This window comes from Cynocephalus volans, chromosome 7 (genome assembly GCF_027409185.1).
Source record: "Cynocephalus volans isolate mCynVol1 chromosome 7, mCynVol1.pri, whole genome shotgun sequence".
NCBI lineage: Eukaryota > Metazoa > Chordata > Mammalia > Dermoptera > Cynocephalidae > Cynocephalus > Cynocephalus volans.
Window position 1 is genome coordinate 141,281,709 of NC_084466.1, and position 18,164 is coordinate 141,299,872.

The window sequence follows — 18,164 nt, forward strand, 5'->3', positions numbered from 1 at the left end:
TAATTTTGATGAAATCCAATTTTAAAAATTTTATTTTCTCTTTTGTTGCCTGTGTTTATACTATGTAGCTTAATAATATGCCCCACACCCATTTTTTTCAGAGTTCTGTATAGTTTATATGTCTTACTTTTTCAGTATCTCCATCCTCTGCCTTAAAAAACAATGATAAAAAGAGAGAGAGAGAAATGAGAGGAGTACTATACCTGTTACAAGTGAAGAGATTTTTTTCCCCCAATTTAATTTATATTTATTTTTGTGGGGTATAGTGTGTTGTTTCAATACATGCATATATACTGCACAGTGATTCACTTAGGGCAGACAGCATAGTTTTGTCCCCATTAGTTCACCCTTAATCTTACCCCCCACCCCCATCCCTCCCAGCTTCTGGTAACCATTATTCTACTCTCTCTTTCTGTTTTTAAACACACAAAGATTAACATCATTATTGCAAAAATAACTCTTAAAAATGAATTAGAAAAATCTAAGCAGAAATTTGGTGAAGGATGCAAACAGATAAGTCACACACCCCAAAGAAACTCATGTGGTAAATAGTACATTCTAAGATCGGGTTTCAGGTGGGGGTGGGGCTGGCCCAACCCCTATCTCTGAACCCCCTGGTATGGAGCTGGCTCCATTGCTGGCCTGGATGTGTGGCGGGGGTGGGCTGAAAAAATTTTTAAAGACTGAATAACACTGAGAATCATCTAAATTGCTAGTACAGTCCTTTCAACCAGAATGAAAAAGAGAAATATATTCTGTCCTATTAGAGTGCTTTTAAATTGAAAAGCAGTTTTTATTTATAAATTTCAATCTATATGTTTATATAACATCAGAACATATGCCTTATTTGAAAGCATGTATATTTTGAGGTATGGAAGGTAACCCTCAAATTGAACTCTAGATGTATATGATATTATTGTGCTGAATTTAGTTTAAAAAATTAGCTCTATAATTTTGATTATGGAATGAATTGGTTACTTAAATTAAAAAGAATTTAATAATATAGGTTGTAGTTATTTACAAGCACCGTTGTAATTTTGAAATAATGATTTTATATTTTGTGATTGACTTTTACCTTTTCAGAAAGAAAATGTAATAAAAATGAAGTTTTTTCTTACAATGCAAGTGTTTACTAAATAACTTGCTATTTTCAGATAGATGTTGCATATCTAATAAAATTGCGTTTCAAGTTGTGTTTAAAAATTGTAAAATATACTTCCTTAATTACAAGTATTATCTAATATATTCTTTGATAACCCTTATTTTTTGGTTTGTTAATTTGCAGGTGAATTATGTAACCTCATTACGCTGGATGTAGCTCACAATCAACTTGAACACCTTCCAAAGGAGATTGGAAACTGCACACAGATAACCAACCTTGACTTGCAGCACAATGAACTGCTAGACCTCCCAGATACTATAGGTATGAGAAGAGAAGGAAGATATTGATAGTTATTTATGGCTTTCTGGATATTAACAGGACTACTTTTTAATCCTTTTTAGTAATAAAAATTAGAGATTAAAATTCAAAATTACCTAAGTAGTAAAACATCTAAAGATGGTATTTTAAAATCACTTTTCATTTCCATTTCTTGGCCAAGAAAATAATTAGGTTTTAAAAAAGAGCCCGGTTGGATTATAAAGAAGATAGAATATTGAATTACATGTATATATTGTTATAGATTAAATTGCAGAATGAGTGATTTTCTGTTTTTGCTTGTTTTAGAATGTTGTATGCTAGTATATTGAGTGTGGACTTTGCTAAAGTAGACAACTGAAAGATAAAACCATTGCAGTTTAGTTTTTAAAACATGGCCAATGTAGTCTAAGGTTTGTTCATCTGTAATATTGAGGGGTAAGAAAAAAGATGTCTTGAAGTTCAAAATGTGTTTCAAAGACTTTGCCAAACTGCAGGAAGTTGAATTGAGCTAACTGTGATATGTTCTGTAATTATATAGTCTTGTGTATTTTTCTAATTGTGCATAAATTGATTAAAACAGTAAAGGGAATTTATAAATTTCTGATGCCTTTTTAATTATTGGTGTGGTATAAGGATACCATAATGTTTATTTGGAAAAATTACATCTATATTTTATTTACATAATTTTAGTAATGAATATTTCAGAGGTGCTAGCTATTAGTAAATCATTGTAAGCCTATAATGATGTTATCTTTCTCTAGAAGGATTTTTGTTTGCTTCTGTCAGTTTCCTAGAGGGACCACTTTAATCGATCCTTATTTAAGTCTTGTTAGCTTTCTGATTTTTGTTTTGAAAAATGTTTTTTTTTTTTTTTTTTTAATGGGAGGGTTTATTTGAATTACCTACCATTATTTGAAACAGAAGCAGTTGTTAGGGAATTTTTAAATAAAATTGAATAGACTATGTTCGGTTATATGGAACAACTTTTTATTTACAGAAAAGCAAGCTAAGTCTTGGATGTAATAGCTAGTCATTAGAACCTGTGTGTGTCTCCCGGATTCTTGGCCCATGGCTCTTTCTATCATATTACTATTTGTAATGGCAACAGATTAAGTATTCTAGTTTACTTAAGATGCCTCTCTGAAAGGCAGGTTGATCTACAACACATAATGAATTGCTCCATTAATATACATAGTGAATATTCTACCAAATTTCCTATATAAATAAGAGAATCAGATTTCTGGTTCAAAATAATAGGGATCAAGCACGATTATTTCTTGCTTTTTTCTCTTCAAAATCAATTGAAATCGCCAAGATGACAAAAGAGAAGTGGTCCTAGAAGAACAAGAGCATAAAAAGGATAATATATACTGTTTCTATAAAATGCAGGCTAATACAAAAAGGAAATAAAGAATAAAATATAGTTCTTAGAAATATGTTTGCTAAATCAAATTTAATGGAATATGATGTGTAATATAATGAACACAGCCGAAGACATAAATGATCTGTAGGATAAAGTAGAAGTCCCCTAGAATCTAGAACAAAAATCAAAAATATATACAAAATAAGAAATACATAAAAAATAAATGAAAAGTTAAAAAGTCATGGGAGTCAAGACTAAAACGTCTAGAAAGAAATTAGAGATATATAATGAAGAAACAAAATACAATTTTGTAATGGTTCCCTGAACTTGCTAAAACCCAGAGAATAAGACTGAAATTGCTTACCAAGAAGAAATAATAAAAAAAAGATACATTCTGGTAGAAGTTTAAAAAATTAAATGTATTTCCTTGTTTTGAATCAATAGTATATTGCATATAATATTATAAAATCTACCTTTGCCTAGTTTTGGTTTTAGGGCAATGCCACATGTAATAGGTTGGGAATGTTCCCGTCTCTTCAGTTGTTGGAACAGTTTATATGAAAGTGGCATTATTTCTTAATATTTGGTAAAGCTCACCATTTGGGTCAGGATTTTTCTTTATAAGAATGTTTTTGAAACAATTTCAATTTCTTTAATAGATATGGGGCTATTTAGGTTATTACTTTCTTCTTGAGCAAACTTGGTCATGTGTGTCTTTTAAGGAATATGTTCATTTTACTTAAGTTGTCACGTTTAAAGGCATAAAGTTATTCATAACATTCCCTTGTTATTATTTTAATATCTATAGAATCTGTAGTAATGCCACCTCTCTCATTCCTGATATGTGTAACTTGTTCTATCTTCCCTCTTCTTTTCCTAACCTGGTTAGAAGTTTATCAATTTTATTGATTCTCTCAAAGTTTTATTGATTTTTTTCCCTATTGTTTCTCTGGTTTTTATTTCATTGATTTCCACTTTGAACTTTATTATTGCCTTTCATCTGTTTACGTTGAGTTTTGTCATTTTTCTATTTTCTTTTGGTAGAAGCTTGAAGTTATTGATTTGAGACATTTCTGATCTTCTCATAAAGACATTTAGTGCTATAAATTTCCCGTTAAGTACAATTCTGATACGTTGCATTTTTCTTTTCATTCAAAATACTTTATAATTTACTTTTCTTCTTCTGTGATCTATAGCTTATTTAGAAGTGTGTTGTTTAGTTCTCAAATGTTTGACAGTCTTCCATGGATCTTTTTGTTATTGATTTCTAATTTAATTCTTTTGTGGTCAAGAACATACGTTGTATAGCTTGAATCCTTTTAAATTTATTGACATTTATTTTATTGTCTACCTTGGAAGTATTCCATGTGCAATTGACATGTATTCTTCTTTGCTGGGTGGAGTGTACCATAAATGTCACTCATGGCACAGATGTGGCAATCAGTGAATTTATTCTATTTCCTGCCCTTTTTTTGGTCTCTTTTCTCTAAATTTTTCTTAGTTACATTGTCAGGACAAGGATCATACTTTGTTACACTAATACCCATTTTTATTTAAGTCTTAATGTTCATCAGCAGTCCTGTTGCCGTAGTTGTCTCAGTCATTTCTTGGTTATTTGAAGTTAATCTGGTAATATTTTTCTCAAAAATAGTTCATGGGAACAGTAGTCCCCTATAGTTCTTGTATATTTGTGACTTTTATACTTGAAGAACCATTTGGATGGTTATGAAATCATTGGGTCCAACTTCTTTTCCTCAAGGACCTTAGTAGAACTAAAAGGTGTAGTTCTACTGTCTTCTGGCATTTAATGTACAAATATATGAGGCCAATCCATTTTTTCCCCATTATAAGTGACTTAATCTTTTTGCCTGGCCACCCAAAAGATTGTTTTTTTTATCTGAAGTTCAAGAACTGTATTTTATTTCTCATTGTTGATATTTCAGGGTTGCATTTCCTTAGTATACTCTGGGCCAATTCAAATTATAAGTTTAATTTTTATTTCAGTACAGTTTTCTTGAATTACATTGTGACATATTTAGTTTGTGTTGTATGTTCTTACATTGAAATATGTCTGTAAGTTTTCTAATTGTGAACAACCAACTTATTGGGACAGTAAAGGAGAAAAGAAAGGATAATGCATAGTCTCAGCAGGATCACTTTTCAGTGGAATGTCACATAAAGCACTTTCAAAAAATAACTTCTTTCATAAAATTCAAAATCTTGTTCAATCTTAGAAAGAAAAACAAAATGTTGCTTTACTGCAAATCAGACAAGAGAACTGAAATTTAAGATATTCAAAATTTTATAAAGTTATGTTCTTATCCTACTTATTGATGCTTAGTCACTGTGTATTTCTTACGATATCACAAATGCTAGACACTTTATTGTTTTTTGAGCATATAAGGCAAGTTCTAGCTTCAGGGTGTCTGTTCTTCCCATCTTTCTGTTTAGAACTCTTTTTTCCTAAATACACACTTAACTTCCTTTGGTCCTTCAACTGATCAAATGGATACATAAGTCATGGTCGTCAATCAGCCCTGTTCTGTCTCTCAAATAGTCTAACAACACTTTATTATTTAATATTTTATTCATGTGTCTGTGTCTCTGTGTTGTTAAATAACAGTCAAAGAGGGATACAATTAAAGTACTGAAATGAATAGTCCAGGCAAACAGAAAGCATAGATAGTGGTAGATGATAAAATCTTCCAGTAAGTAGGACTCGGGTCCTATTTAGATTTACTTTCTCTGACAAAGGATAGCTTTTCCATGTATTCTTCTTTCTCCTGGTTTTCTTAATTTTATATTTCTCTCTTTTATTCAAAATGTGTTTATTAATATGAAACCAGTTAATTTTATTAATCTTTTGGAGTTAAGATATGATCTCAGAATAACACATGTGCCTCAGTTCTGGCATATTCTTCATGGTCAGATTATTAGTATGTATTGGAGATCATTGAGGACTGAAACACTGACAATAAAAAAATTTAAATAATATTGCATTTGTTTTTATAGGTTTTGATAGATATACAACTGTTAATTCTGAGTAATGACAAAGTGAGTAAGTAATATTTGTTGAAAGTTTTTTTGATATTGTAGTCATTTACCATGTTTATTAAAATAATTCTTTTCTGTTTCTCCACCCCTCCTATCCCTAATATTTTGTTGTGTAACAGACGGTTGAGGTTTGGTGAGAAATTTGAACATTTGGGTCTTGGTTTGTTAAAAATCTAAACAGTCTTAATTGACCTCTGAGACTCTCCTCATTTGTTGGAGAAGAGCAATTCACCCAAAACAGTCAATGGCAAACTTAATTGGTATATGGTTCTCCTGATACCTTTCCTTTTTTTTTTTTCCTCCCAATCCTAGTCTAGTTCTTGAAAAGTATTACTTAACGTGGAAAACAAAAAACCCAACACCTATCCTGGAAGTGGCTGCTAGCCCTGCAACAGCTGCCCTACTTGCTTTTCCCTTTTTCCCTGGACTAAAGAATCTTGCCTTAAACCCACAACTGAAAATCAAATCTTATATCACAATCATTTTTCCAAAACTCCATTTACTTGCCTTTTCTTTTCCTTTCTTTTTACAAGCAGACCAGGATGTTTTCTCTTCTTTATTGAACACTCGTAGAGTAGCTTTCACTCCTTGGCAGTGTCACTGCCATTTACTTCCAGTCTGAGCAGTGCCAGGATCACTTAAAGCTCAAAGGACGTGGGGAAGAGACAGAAGGAAATGTGGAGTGTGCAGCTGGTTGCAGTTAAGAGAGTGCATAGCAGAGAGTTTCTCTGATTAACATTTTGCCTTGTTGAAGGATAAAAAGTATATTCCCTTTCATATAAATATTTTCTGATTCAAGAAGTAGCTATGGGGCCGAGCCCGTGGCGCACTCGGGAGAGTGCGGCGCTGGGAGCGCAGCGACGCTCCCGCCGCGGGTTCGGATCCTATATAGGAATAGCCGGTTCACTCACTGGCTGAGTGCTGGTCACGAAAAAGACAAAAAAAAAAAAAAGTCATTTTGTTTCAAATGATATCCTTAAAGCTTTCTGAGATCTCTGATGGTTTTATGAAATCAGGGGAGAAAAGGTGTGAAGTAGGAAAAAATATTTTACTTTCTGTTTCTTCTCAAAATGAGGTAGAGAAATATGCAACAAAACTTTGCCTTCAAGGCTAGAGCACAGAACAGTTCACAGAGGTTCTTTTTGTTGCATTGGGCTCCAAAAAAAGGTCACAGTAATTATGATTGTATCAACAAGTAGTTTTAATTACAGTGTAGCTTATGTATAATAACTTTACTAGTTTTTGTAATGGTGGTGTTCTTTTGAGTTTTTGGCATTTAAGAATTTTTGTATTGTGTACTTTTCAGTTTGCTTTCAGTTTTTTAGTTTAATGTTTCTGAAAAAATAATTGTACCTTTGACATTATTTTATCTTTGGAACTTTGTATCTTTCCTATTAATTTTTTGTTACTTTGTTAAAATAAGATTAAAACCATTTGAATTAGAGTCTTATTCAAAAGTTACACTGAATTAACCTAAAAGATGCTGATTAAATTTACTGAAATTGAAAGCATCTAATTTTAATTCATGGCCATTTGATTTCACCATATTTTAAAAATCTGACAGCATAAGAAAGCAAGCTGTCAAAGCTGAGCACAGGACAGTCTACAAAGTTAAGCACTTGAAAGCCAAATGCCAGTGATTGGCAATGATCAGCCTACATTTATGTTCAGAAGCTCAGCAACAATGATTTTTTTTCTTAGTTAAGGTGGCTCAACATTAAAGCAAGCTATGTCTTGATATCTAGCTTGCAGTTTTAGTTTGTGGCTTAGACTACTCATTGAAAGAGGTTACGGTTGAAACCACTGCAGAGGGTAAATCACAATAAATGCCAGACTTCTGATGTCAAGTTATTTTCTGGCATGAGTTTTGATATTTCATCCCTAAATTTTAACTTATTTTGCTGAGATTAATGGGTTTTGGCAAAAAGTGGATGACTCATTGAACATGCCATGTTTCAAGTAAGTGATAAAGCCTGTGCAAATGTGTATTTCTCCATCAGAATAGCATATTCTCATAGATTACATTTTTACAAATTCAGCCCCTTCTACCCCACGAAAAAAAAGGGGGGGGGGAGTTTAGGTCCAGGAAAGTTGGAGGTGCCGTTTTTATTACCACTAATCTTGGTACATGTAGCAATTTCACTACGTCATTTTTATTTTATAAATTCTTGAAGTCTATTCTGGTTTTTAAAGTGAGAAACTTAAAAGCTATTTGGTTTTGGATGAGAACTTTCAAGAATCTAGTTCTGTTTACTGGGCTTTTGTTGTTTTGTTTTCTATTTGTTTTTTTTAAAAAAAATTTTTTTATTGAAGCATTATTGATGATACATGTTTGTGGGGTACAAAGTTGACTACCAGTAGTTGTGTACAGTATATGATAGTCAAATCAGGATAGTTAGCTTATTCATCATTACAATACGTAATCATACTTCGTGTCCATTAACCAATTTCTCATTTATTTCTCATTAACCCCCACACACTCCCCTTCTTCCTCTCCCCTTCTTCCTCTCCCTTTTCACTTCTAGTAACCACATTTCTGTTTTCTCCTTCTAAAAGTTCAATATGTTATTGTGATTGTTTCTTTCTCTCTCTTTCTTTATTGTTTGTTTATTAATTCAGCTCCCACTTATGAGGGAGGATATGCAGTATTTCTCTTTCTGTGCTTGGATTGTTTCATTTAACATAATTTTCTCCAGGCTCATCCATGTTGCTGCGAATGGCAGAATTTCATTCTTTTTCTATGTTTGAGTGGTGTTCCATTGAATATATATACCACATTTTCCTTATCCAGTCATCCATCAATGGACATTTAGGTTGGTTCCAACTCTTGGCTATTGTAAATAGAGCTGCGATAAACATGGAAGTGCAGGTTTCCCTTCGACATGATGATTTCCATTCCTTTGGATATATACCCAGTAGTGGGATTGCTGGATCTGTAGTTTATGGAACTTCCATGCTGTTCTTCGTAATGGCTGTACTAAATTACAGTCCCACCAACAGTGCAGAAGGGTTCCCCTTTCTTCACATCCTCGCCAGCATTTGTTATTCTCTGTCTTTTTGATAGTAGCCAGTCTAACTGGAGTGAGATGATATCTCAAAGTGATTTTGATCTGTGTTTCTTTGGTTAGTGATGTTGAACATTTTTTCATATACCTGTTGGCTGTTTATATGTCCTCCTTTGAGAGAATGTCCTATTTAGGTCCTTTGCCCATTTTTTAATAGGACTATTAGTTTTTTGACTGTAACATTGTTTGAGTTCCTTGTATATTCCGCTATTAATCCCTTGTCAGATTTATGGTTTGCACATATTTTCTCTCATTCTGTAGTTGTCTTTTCACTTTCTTGTTTACTTTGTTGTGTAGAAGCTTTTTAGTTTAGCCTCCATATACTGGGCTTCTGAATTGATAAACGTTTAAAATTTGGTTACTGTACTAATCTTTGTTATCACAGAAAGTTTTTAGGTTTAAGCGAGAATAAAAAACATTTAAAATATTGTATTAATCTACTATTCTACTGTAAAGAGTAAGTGAATGAGGTACGGCTGGTGATGGATCAAAATTAATTGGCCCTTTCCTCTTCTGGCAGACTTCAAAGACACCTTGGTGAATACTTCAGCCATTTTATTTCAATGGAACAGCTTTCTTCCATAGGGAAAGCAGTAGTATGAAGGAGAGAAAGGGATGGTCTTGTCTATTTCCAGTTCTTTCTTAAGGTTGGCTGCCTCTTTTTATCTTCAGTAGCATACAGTTTATTGGAAGATTTTGAAATTCTTTGTAGTCATACATGATCACTACTCATAGGAAAATTTCCACCTTTACCACCATTGCTGTATCAGTCATAGGCATAGAATAGGCAACAGATAAAATATTGACACCATCCCTTCCCGTTTTGCAATGATGTGAGTTAATGGGCACTGTCCTTCACTCTTTGCAGAAAGAAAATTGATATAGCCTTGTGGTACTATCCTTCAAGATTTAAAATATCTATATCCTCCAACACATCAGAAGTATTTTCACATGCGCACAGATATGCAGAAGGGTGTTCATTACAGAATTCCTTTTTAAAAATTAGAGACAAATGCCATCAATTGGACAACGATTAAATAAATAATGGTACACACATATCATGGAATACTTTACAATGGTTAAATAGAGTGAGGTATATCTGTATTTATTTACAGGAAAATATTTTATGACCTGTTATATGGGTGGAAAAGCATATGGAATGTTCCCACTTATCTAAAAACAAACACATAAACAAAAAAAAATCCCTGTATTTGTATATGTGTAAATAAATGTTTAGCTAATAGTCTCAGTCGGTACATATTAGACTACAAACCATGGTTATCTACAGAAGAGAGTAAGAGGGATTCATATAGATGCATTTGTAATTAAAAAATTATTTGGTGTGGTGTGGAAGAAATGCAAGAAGCTGGAATTATTAGTACTTTCTTTCTGGCTGGTGTCTAACAATGGGCTGCTCAAAAGTTGGATATCCCAGAAAAAAATTCTTGCAGATATTTGTTGAAGAATTAATTAGTTTATATTCAGATAGACAAGGGAAATCTGATATTTTTAAATCATGTCCAGTAAAATCTGTGTTTTATAGACACGCTATTTTATAAAATAAATTTGGGTCAAAGAAAAGAGATTTTTATGGGCCTCATATAATTTTCTGTATCTTGTTTCTAATGCAAAGGAGGACAAATAGTGAAATGTTTTAGCTTCCATAATTATTAAGAAAGTGTGAATGAATGCCTGCCATGTGCTTAGTACTAAAATACAATGGAAAGAGAGAAATGCAAATACTATGGAGAGAGAGAATAGCAAGGCTCCTCCCCTAAAGGTTTTCAGTCTGGTGGGAGAGATGACTAATCCATGAAACCGTTAACAACCTAAGACCAAATGTAATTGAATACCAACTTACGGTGAAAACAGTATGCTGCTATAAGTTTGATTTATGGGGAGATCAATAATATCTTGATAGAATGGTGAGGAAAGTCTTCATGAACAAATGTGTTAGACTTAGTATGGAAGAGAAATGTGTTCCATGAGCACAGTAGCATAGACAGTCAAACGGCATGGAGGTAAGAAAATAAGCAAATCATGCCTCTTTGTCAACAAGAAAACAGCTATCTGGAGCAAATTAGTGAAGATCTTGAAGAAAGATTTCTTGATAGGAAGCCAAATGAGTTTCATTCTAGCTCTGCCCCTAACTGGCTGGCTGGTGACTGTGACAAGTCCCTTCACATGGTTTATGCTAAAGTCCATGCTAATTACCCTCAGATGGCTCTTATTACTGCTTCTGAGGTATCTTTCTCACCTCTCGTCTTTTTATCAAATATCACAATATAGCTATCTAAAACTTCAAACCACCACCATGTTTGTTTTTCCACAATTTAGCTCATGTCTTCGCTTTATGGAGAAGATGAGCTTTGCAATGTAAAGAGTGCAAACATCTTACCACCCCTACATGTCTTTATTTTCCTTCTTTGTTTTGTTCATTCCCTCTTGTTCTTAGAGGCAGAGATGTTTCTCCTTTCTAAGATTTACTCTTCCATCTTTTTAATAAAGCCGCTTTGATTCTTCCTTCTGGAAGTTGTCTCTTCCTTCTCTAAACATTGAAAGCATTTTGTTCATCTCTCTGTTAGGGCACTATCATAATCTACTAAGTATTATATTTATTTGTGAAACTATGTCACTGTAGTGTAAGCTTCTTCAGAGAATAGACAGACTACGTCTTATGTTTGGCACTCCATTTACACAGCAGTTACACATTAAGTATCTGGATTGGTAGAGTATGATTATATGATGGGGAGCCTTAAAAGCTAGCAAAGAATGTTTGTTTATATTTGGTACTATAGACATAGGTTGTTTTTTAGATTCAATTTTTTATCTCAACTGAATACATACCGTAGAATAACAATTATGTATTGAACATCTGTTATGCATCAGTCATGGTGCTGAGTATCTTACACACATTATATCTAGAGCAACCCTGTCAAGTATGTGGCATTATCCCTGCTTTACAGATGAAGAAACAGACTCAGAGAGGTTAAGTAACTTGCCCATGGTCACATAGATAATATAAAATACTTTGGGTTTTCTATTTTACTGTAGTGTTTCCAATTTAAATAATTATTTTTCTATTGAACATTTAGGTTGTCCCCACTTTTTTTTTTTTACCATTCTATATATGACTATAATTAACATACATACGAAATCATATAGCAGATTATTATTTTCTGCCAGCCCAACTTTTATCTGTGTCTTATTCAATGTCATAATGCGTGATAGCAATAGCAAATTTGATTCTTGTTCTTATATTCTAATCTCTAAACTCTCTGGGGCTTTGGAAAGTCATCCAGTTCTCTGTTTTTTGTTTGTTTTTTTCCTCCAAAATTGATACTTCTCACCAGGGTGTCATCAGAAAGACACTAGTGAAGCATCCTTAGTTAATTTAGAAAGCACTATAAAGACAAACTTAAATGTCTTTGCCAAGTGGTAGTTTTTATTGTTGCTTCTGTATTCAATTTTATGCCTATTGGAATCTTAATCAGAACCAGCAAACTCTTGTCCCGGTTTCCAAACACTGTTGTAAGAAAGTGATATAAATGTTCATAGCACACCTATGGAATAATTCTATTTGAAGGAATTGAAATAATTGCTAAGTTTTTCTGCATTATAGTTGATTTGACTTACGGTATAGAATCATAAGAGTATTTTTTATTATCAATGACTAATTCCTACCTTGAAAATGTGAAGGGTAAAAATTAGCTGCAACTAGTCAATTCTCAAAACTTCAGTAACTGATTTCTTCAGCAAGAGGGATAGATGCAGATGGATGATAACTAGATAAAGGTTATGAGGCATAGTGACTGCCCTTGTAGTCAAGGCTTAACTTATGCTATAGACTAATATCTAAGTATTAAAGTAATATTGCATCTATGAGAGTTGATCATGTAACAGCTTTTAAAAAATAATTAAAGGAAAAAGAAAGAAAAGGGCAGACACCAGAAGGTTGCTGAAAATTGAAAGGCCTCAAGATATTTGTCTCCAAAAAGTTAGGTGTGACACGCCATCCACTTCTGCAATTTCTAACACTGGAAATAACTTTAATTTGAAAGTAAGGACTACATTTGGCATTTTAACTTTGCCCATTGAGAATATCATAGCAACAGTTGTAATTTTGAGGCAGTATGCTAGATAGAGACAAGAGCAAGAGAAGGAAAAACTGATTATTTGCAAATGGGACAAACTGGTTCCCTTGAGCAAGCAAGCACGTGCACAGAAGTGACTCCAAGAGACGAAGACAATTCCACACAGGGAGCCCCACCAGCTAGAGTGCCAGTCTCTTTAACCAGTACGACAGAGATTACATTCAGGGCTCAACCAATGACCAAATGGCATGAATCCAACTAAGAGGACTTAAAACCCCAGGAGTGTAACTGTGGGGGTTCTTGAGGACTCTCCTCTCTCGCTGGAGTCTGCTCTGTTTTCTCCAGAGTGTACTCTTCCTTCTTCCTTTGCTAAATAAAACTGCTTTTACTTTTCATTTCTGGCATGTCTCATCCAATTCTTTGTTTGAGACACCAAGAACCCGGATCTAGCCAGTGGGACCTGGAATTTTCCCATAGCAATTTGAAGAAAAGAAATTAATCAGCCATGATAGAGGAATACATTGAACTAAATCCTCATTACAGTTACCTTTTTTTTCTTTTTGGTATCAAAATGAACTTATTTTCTAATGTATATTGTTTGCGAAATTATATTTGATTTGAACTTTTTATAGCAGATCCCATCATATTCATCCAGGTAGCTTACATGTAGCTTGCCATGTACTATTAGCAATAAAACTAGAAAATGCCTAGAAAATAAAATTCTCTGCTTTTTGTTCAGTAACGGCTAATTTGTGCTTGAGCTCTTTATGCTTAGATAAGAGAGACTATAACTCACTTTTATTTGTAATTGTTTTTGGTTTGAGCAATTTTTTTTTGCCATCAAGCCATCTGTTCACAGAAATTTTAGAATGTTTGTCCTTACTCATGGAAGATATTGAACTTTTCTGATCTCATAAAATAATCATGCATCTTATATTTTAAATAATATCATTTTAGAAATTTGGAAATATCTTCTCCAAAATTGCATATACATTTTTATATATAACCACTGATTCTAAGTTGGATAATCATCACATAGATACAAAAGGTATAATTATTATAAATTTAAAATATACACTACGTTGATGCAATTAAATTAGGCCTTATCTAAAGATTTAATTTGTTAAAGTATGCCAATACCTTTTAATTGTTCATTTAAAAAATAATTTATAGCTGTCTGTCTCATTATTTCTCTAAGACAAGTCAGCACAAAAGTGGTTTTAATTTCATCTTAATTGATAAAGTGTAGTGTGTGGTTCCTTGGTACTAGAAGTTAAGGATCTTGGGCTGGCCGGTTAGCTCGCTTGGTTCGAGCACAGTGCCAATAACAAAAAGGTGAAGGGTTTGGATCTCAATACTAGCCAACTGCAAAAAATAAAATAAAGAAGTAAATGATCTTGCTGAAATACTACTTCAAAGCAATTCATAAATATCCACTAGATAGCCTGTCACAGTGAGAGGCTCATCAGATTTTCTAAAAAATAAATTCTTTTGTTTTGTATTTACAGGAAACCTGTCCAGTTTAAGTCGTCTTGGTCTGAGATATAACAGACTGTCAGCAATACCCAGATCACTAGCAAAATGCAGTGCACTTGAAGAATTAAATTTAGAGAACAATAACATTTCTACTCTACCAGAGGTAAGAAGTGGATTAAAGAAAACAGTATTTGAAACAAGTCTGCATATAATGCAGGGAAAACTAGTAAATCTTTACAGTTGGGTAAATAATTTGGTGATTGAGATTTTTAAAATAATGAGTATGCTATGGCTATACAGCCATCACTAAAATAAAAATCCCAAAGAAGAAAGAATGGGTATAGGAACATATTAAATTTTTTTTAATGCAGAAAAGAAGGGAAAAACAAGGAGGAAGTCAGTGTGCTATAGTCCCCTTTAGCACCACTTAAATCTTTCTCATATCATTTTGGGAACTGGCAGTAAAAGCTATTAAGGAAAAGCTGTATGGCTGGTTTTAAAACTCAGCTATCCCACCCAATTCAGTTACAAAAACGTACAGTAGAAAGATCATAAAAGAATGATGTACATAGAATGTACTATTAACAAGATTAATATTAGGTGCAGCTCTCCTGTAACCCAAATTATTAGCCTGTTTGTACAATAATATTAAAGCCTATTTAATATATAACAATCACCAAAATCTGTTATTTTTTAACACATTATTTTTAATTTGGGTTTTGTTGGTTCTGTTAGAAAAATATTTTCCCTTATTTTGCTTAGGAATTGATTGGGTAAGATATAATACTTTTATTTTTTTAATTGTCTGTCTCAACATTATTATTCTTTGACTCTTGCCTTTCTTTTGCTACCTACTATTTTAGCACACTTAACATATTTATGCTTGTAGTTATTTCAAGCATAGTATCTTATAGCATCCTAACAAATAAAAGAATGGAACTGTGGAATTCAGACTTATGAATTGTCTGAGCTTTGCAAAGTCTTTTTTCTAACAATTAAAAATGTCTCATATAAGTGGCTCTACTGTGTTTTGACTATTGCTATTTTTTCTGTGTGTATATATGTATTTTTGAATTAAGAATAAAAGTTCTTTGGATGAAAGTGATTTGTTTCTTAGGGAGACAGAAATGAGGTAGCACCTGTTAATTTCGGGCTTCTATTAATTTGAGTGTTTGCGTTTTCAGAAAACAGCTTGGTCTGGAGTATAAAGTTGATTTTCCCAGGACTGTAGTTTCTAGGCTGGACCAGTTCTCTTAAGTCTGCAATGACAGTATCTGACCTGTGGCAAAAGAGTACTATTGTTAGTAGCAGTTTAAGTGGGATAAAGAGTAAAATCCACAGATTTCAGATACAGCTCTGAGAACTAGACTGTCTGGATTTTTGTCCTTCTGTGATAATGGTAATTTAGAATGATAATGGGTGAGGTTCTACTATTTAATGTCTTCCCCTTTTCTAATAGTGACTCATATCCATAATAAGGCAGGCTATTAGCTCTTTAATTAGGCCTTGTTGGGATTCTTTTTGGGTGTGATTTGTGAGCTTAAGTTAAGATTGACTGCCTTTATAGTGTCAACATGCCTGAATATAAAGACTGGATCTATATCAAAGTTCAAAAGTGAAAAAATTTAAATATATGTGTCCAGTCTTATTGTCAGTGAAGGGAAACTAATGATTCTTGGGTACTTGTTAGAATACAGGTATGTGCTATATACTTTTATACACAATATTTTGTGACTGAAATAAGTCAATTTATTGTTTTTAAATAGCAGTTTTAATTTCAGCAAAATTGATTGGACAGTATAGAGATTTTCCATACACTCCCTATCCCCACACATGCATAGCCTCCTCCCCCATTATCAACATCTTCCATACGGGTGGTACATTTGTTAAGATAGATGAACCTACATTGACACATCATAACCATCGAAAGTCAATAGTTTACATTAGGATTCAGTCCTAGTGATGTATATTCTATGGGTTTGGGCAAATTTATAGTGGTATGTATCCACTATCATAGTATCATACAAAACAATTTCACTGCCCCCAAAATCCTCTGTGCTCTGTGCATTCATCCATCCTTCCCCCCAACCCCTGGCAACAACCAATCTTTTTATTTTTGATAAGAGGATTATAAAGAGGACAAATCTCTTCAGACTAGATGTGGGAGAAGGGGTGTGTGTCTGTGTGTGTTTATGTACATGAGAGTGTATTTAAAGATGCCATGGGGGAAACCCTTGATTGGCTTCGTCCAAATATGGGAAAGCATTAAGTCTTAATTAAAAGTAGTCAATGTGGGCCGACCGCGTGGCGCACTCGGGGGAGTGCAGCGCTCCTGCCACGCAGGTTCAGATCCTACATAGGGATGACCGCTGCGCTCACTGGCTGGGCGCGGTGCGGGCGACACCAAGCCAAGGGTTGGGATCCCCTTACCGGACACAAAAAGGACAAAAAAAAAAAAAAAAAAGTAGTCAGTGTGCTTTGGAAGCAGCGTATCCTTAATGCGAATGTATTTGTGGGAAACACAGTAAGGAAAACAATAAAATCAAGCTGGATAGGCAAGAAAAATGAAAGTGGTTTTCAATAGGGGCTTCTTTATATTGCTGAAATCGAAGCTGGCAAAATGAGTATATATTTTTGTTTGAAGACTATCTGAAAATGGACTAGTTTATTGTGTACATATATATATAAGGAAAAGGAACTGAACTTTAAGCACATATGCTCCAGGCATGAAGCTCGAGCTCTGCATGTATTATCTCATTTAATTTTCAGTATAATTCTACTAGTTATTAGGGTATTCTTATGACATAGGGAGATAAAACTTGAGAGGTTACGTTTTTGGTCAGATTTGTTATTTTAAATATTTTTTAGAAGTACGGTGAGAGATACACTGACTGTCTCACCAAAGTTGACAAAACTGTTAAGCAGAAGATCTAAGATAGGAGCCCAGGTGTGTCTGACTCTCAAGCTGTGCTGGCTTCCGCAGCACATATGCTAAAGTTGGAACGATATAGAGAAGATTAGCATGGAGTGCTCGCCGAATCCCCGGGCAGAGGGAGCCAAGACCGTCGCTGCGATTAGGCCCCTCCCGGCGCCCACCCCTGCGGCAGCGCGCCGGTGTCTCGGGGGCGGGGGTGGGGTGGGGTGGGCCCCCCCCCCAAAAAATCAATGATTTGCAAACCCCAGGTTTCACAATTTGACCTTAGAAATAAAACTTTGAAGAGCTGCCTTCTTGTTGCCCCTTCTCAAATGTACTCAGATATTAACTTTTTTAATAGAAGAATGTCAAGTCAATAAAGTCAGTTCTAAGAATAACGTTTTTGTCATGACACTCAGTAAAACTTTTTTATTTTCTGTAAAGTAGACATTTTTCCTGAACTGCCTGAGACTCAGTTTTCTTACCACCACTCTTGGCCTATGCTTGCTTTTTGTTTGTGTACAAGAATAGGAGAATGATAAGGATAGCTTTTGTTCAGTATAAAGAACAAGTTTCAGTCCACTGTTTCATTATACTTTCAATTATACAGCTACTTCATTCCTTCAGCTGGCCTTGCCAGTTATACTGACACCACAGGTACTAAGTCTTCAGTCTGCTCATGGTGGACTGCTGAAGTTTGAACATTATTTAAATAAAACCCACACACACCTACATGTTTTTTTGGGGGGGGGGGGTTGGCTTGCGCTTTTACTTCAAT

The 18,164-nt window shown here is 34.0% G+C and overlaps 1 protein-coding gene and 1 pseudogene across 5 annotated transcripts in view; both read left to right on the forward strand.

Moving 5' to 3' along the window:
• Nucleotides 1-18,164, forward strand: part of SHOC2 (SHOC2 leucine rich repeat scaffold protein) — a 91,869-nt gene that overhangs the window by 62,031 nt on the left and 11,674 nt on the right. For all 5 annotated transcript variants that reach the window (XM_063103525.1, XM_063103523.1, XM_063103522.1 and 2 more), the window contains 2 exons: nucleotides 1,286-1,423; nucleotides 14,505-14,635. In XM_063103525.1, coding sequence (XP_062959595.1) covers nucleotides 1,286-1,423; nucleotides 14,505-14,635 — 269 coding nt within the window. The remainder of the gene's footprint in view (nucleotides 1-1,285; nucleotides 1,424-14,504; nucleotides 14,636-18,164) is intronic.
• LOC134382854 (U6 spliceosomal RNA) lies at nucleotides 17,440-17,498 on the forward strand (annotated as a pseudogene).